General features: G+C 36.8%; 1 protein-coding gene across 2 annotated transcripts in view; it reads left to right on the top strand.

Moving 5' to 3' along the window:
• LOC107856002 (AMP deaminase) overlaps positions 1-3,511 on the top strand; it is a gene marked incomplete in the record, with an annotated part of 24,460 nt that extends 20,949 nt beyond the window's left edge. The window contains 7 exon segments of one of the 2 annotated variants that reach the window (XM_047396815.1): positions 740-793; positions 877-987; positions 1,216-1,389; positions 1,467-1,547; positions 2,201-2,299; positions 2,732-2,859; positions 2,919-3,511. In XM_047396815.1, coding sequence (XP_047252771.1) covers positions 740-793; positions 877-987; positions 1,216-1,389; positions 1,467-1,547; positions 2,201-2,299; positions 2,732-2,800 — 588 coding nt within the window. 2 annotated transcript variants of the gene reach the window in all.
• Between the last annotated feature and the right edge of the window lie 391 nt (positions 3,512-3,902).

The following is a 3,902-nucleotide window of genomic DNA, read 5'->3' on the forward strand; positions in this document are numbered from 1 at the left end:
TTTTTTTTTTTTTCCATCTTTTTAGTGAAAACATTTAATTTTTTCTTCAATCACATTATAATTGTAAAAAAATCGAGAAAAAAATCGAAAAAATCGAAAAAACCCGATTAAAACCGAAATATAAAAATCGATTGTATATTGGTTTGATTTGGTTTATAGATTTAGAAAACCGACATTGTTGGTTTGGTTATATTTTAATGAAAAACCGAACCAACCCGACCTATGTACACCCCTAGCCTATCGCCTTCTCTTCTGTCTACTTCCAATGTCTGGCATCACTCAATACTCCAAACCATGTCAGTCTTCTCATAAGATGCGTTTGATACTCGGTGCAGCATATTTGTGAGGGGCTTCTAACTGGATTGCTTGAGAAAGATGGTGAAAAACTCATATTTTAGGACCATTAAAGTAAAAGGAAGGTTGTTACACAGTCTCTCAGCAGTACTTTGAGATAACATTTTATTTCTTGTTGGTCCTTATCTTTGAATTTTTGGTGTATTGGGTTGGGATAGGGAGAAACTCAATTGTTATAGTTGCAGTTCTGTTTTATTGGTTGTTAAAAGGAAGTTGGGTTGGTTTCATATTACCGCATTAGTAAATCCATTTTCAGACTAGAGAGCTTTGGTCCTAGTCTACTATGAATGTGTTACAAGTTCAATATCAAGAAATATCTTCTTGATATTTCTGCTCAAACGCTTTTCGTATGTTGAGTTCTGACCCTTGCAAAATAAAATCTCAGTTGCGCGAGTCAAAAGGCATGACGACAATCAAATTCCGGCCACATTCTGGGGAGGTAGTCACTCAGGCATATTATTATAACGTTTGTTAATTTGCAAGTTACTTTTGTTTGCTGATTATATGTTTTACTGTCTACAGGCTGGAGATATTGACCACCTTGCAGCAACATTTTTAACATCCCATAATATTGCTCATGGTATCAATTTGAGGAAGTCTCCAGTTCTTCAATACTTGTACTACTTGGCCCAGGTAAATAAAGATATTGAAGTGAATCTTTTGTGGTCATGTGAAAAACGTTTTTCTTGATCTGAGGGTCTATCGGAAACAACCTCTCTACCCTAACCTCTCTACCCTACAAAGGTAGGAGTAAGGCATGCGTACTACCCACCCTCCCCAGACCCTACTTGTGGGAATTTACTGGTTATGCTGTTGATGATGTGTGTTTTCTGATTATCAATCATGACCTGTTTTTGTCAGATTGGATTGGCAATGTCTCCTCTGAGTAACAACTCTTTATTTTTGGACTACCATCGGAATCCTTTTCCCATGTTCTTCTTGAGGGGCCTGAATGTTTCTCTTTCAACGGATGATCCCTTGCAAATTCACTTAACAAAAGAAGCCCTGGTTGAAGAGTACAGTATAGCTGCTTCAGTGAGTGTTCTTTGTTCTTGACTGGAACACTTGATGATGACACATTGTCAAGGGGTTTAATGGTTTTCGCCATGCAGGTTTGGAAGTTGAGTGCATGTGATTTATGTGAGATCGCCCGCAATTCAGTATACCAGTCTGGCTTCTCCCATGCGCTAAAGGTTTGTGCATCTCTTAGAAAGTTTGAAGTGCAAATAACATGGTTTTCCGCTCCCATCTCTAAATATTCAGCAAGCTTTTTGCCTTTTCCCAATTGCTACCAATCTCCAATTTCACTAATTTTCGTTAATCAGTAAATGCACAAAACCAAAGTTTGTAGATCCTCCTGGATCCTTGAAGTGCAATGCATCAAACTGAAATGTAAATCTGATTACATCCATGTCTCGTATATCTATGTTTATGAAGACCATATTGGTAGTAGACAGTCTCATTAGAGGTTCCCTATTCTTGACAGTCGCTGTGCCATTTTCTGTTTCATCTTGTTAGGATGAGTACATGGAACATGGAGGTTCACTGCTAAACTTGTAATTGCTTAATTTTGAGCATGTTTCAATTTTCCTTGTTTCCTTTTTGGGTTTGGGAGTTTGTTGGGGGTTCATTTGTGACTGTCAAGGCCTTACTTTCCAGATCAGTGGCATCGGCAGTAACATCCAGCTCTCTGGCTTTGGAATTAGCAACACTTTCTGCATATTTGACTTGTTTATCTTCTGTTGCTTGTGTTACCTAAATGGCTGGTGTGTGCTAATCCGCTGGTTGGCAATTTTGATGCTTGTGTTATTTTGTTTTTCCTGACATATTCCGCTTCTATGCTTAGTCCCACTGGATAGGAAAGGAGTATTACAAGAGAGGACCAGATGGAAATGATATTCATAGGACAAATGTGCCTCATATCAGGCTTGAATTTCGCGATATGGTAAGTACTTATTTCTGTAGTATATAATGTTCCTGAATTTAGATTTTACCTCTTTGCAAAATAAAAAAAAAGTTTCTGAATTTAGATCCTCTTTAAGTGGAGAATTGTATCGGAATTCTGCCTGTAAAAATCCCATTCAGACGTTCATTGGGCCTTATTGAATAAGGGAATTATTAATGCTCCAGAGTAGCAGCGCTTTGAAGTTTGTGTTTCTCTTTGACTAGAATTTTGCATCTTTTGGCGTTGACTGAAGGGTAGATCTTTGTTCTTATTATTTTTTTAGTTGAAATTTGTAAAACAGAATTTTCATACTGTGATGTTTCTTTATTTGATAATTTTTTTTTAACACGATACTTTCCGTTGACACGAATCTTCAGCTTTTTTAAACGTGTCAAACCCTGTGTTTAACCTATAGAACTTCATTGTTCCTAGATATGGAGGGAGGAGATGCAACAGGTTTATCTGGGCAAGGCTGTATTTCCTTCAGTTGTTGACCCTTGATATCTGCATTGCTAATGCTTTATATCACGGGCAAGAGTATTGGTTCAGAATATCTGGAGGTAAGGAACGATTGGAAGTCCTTGTCACCAATCATCACAACTTATAAGTATCAAATTAGTCAATTTATCAATTTCTTCAGGGTTGGTCATCCAGTGACACGAAAGCTTCTACACCGAGAGATATCTGGATTTCGGAAGCTGAAGGGAGAATAAGGTTTGTTGAACACTATACCTTACTATTCGATGATGTGAAAGCACATTCGATAAGAGTAATCTATGAAGACTGGTTATTCAGGAGGCAACTGGAGCTAGAGCATATAGCACAACTTCAAAGCAATCCACTATCTGAATAAGGAATTATGTATAATATCCGAGTCTCGGTAGGTTAAGAAACTTCAGATGCATCGTAAGATGAAATTCTGAATGTTGCATGGTTCCGTTGTATCATATTGACACGTTAGCTAAATAAAAAGAGTACTTCCGCCCAATTTTCTCCTTTCTCTTGGGTGAAGAGTAGTTGGGGCTGTTTAGGTACAGTTGGATTGTGATCTGTTGTATGTTAACGTGTTTTTAGCAGCGTTGAGTTATACAATTCCTTAGCTGTGTTTTAGATATTATGGCCAATTTCAGAAAGTGATAGATTGAATAATTACTAGACGTTGCAACAGTTTCTGAAATTTAATCTGCATCAGTAAAACAGCAGGTTTTGAAATTTCTTGTGTCGATACAAAAAGAGATGTTAAGCAAATTGATATATGCTGTATCACAGTGAATTTCAGAAATTATTGTATCATTGATACAGGGGATTTTAGAAATTGTTGCATCATTAGTTCAGGGCAAAAATTTAAAATTATCGCTATGTTTGATAAACATAATGTGTGAGTTTGTTTAGTCAGGTAACTAACTATCCCTATTATATAATATTTGAAGGGAAAAGGTCATGGCGTTTTATGGAGTAATTATGTATCACTGATGCAAGGGAATTTACAAACAGTTGTATCATTGGTATAGGGTGTACTTTAGGACTGTTCGAAATAGGCTCATGGGTTGGATTATTAGATTTGATGGATGAAAAGTGGTCACGATTTGAGAAAAAATTATAT

The sequence above is a fragment of the Capsicum annuum genome, chromosome 9, assembly GCF_002878395.1.
Source record: "Capsicum annuum cultivar UCD-10X-F1 chromosome 9, UCD10Xv1.1, whole genome shotgun sequence".
In the NCBI taxonomy this organism is placed as follows: Eukaryota; Viridiplantae; Streptophyta; class Magnoliopsida; order Solanales; family Solanaceae; genus Capsicum; species Capsicum annuum.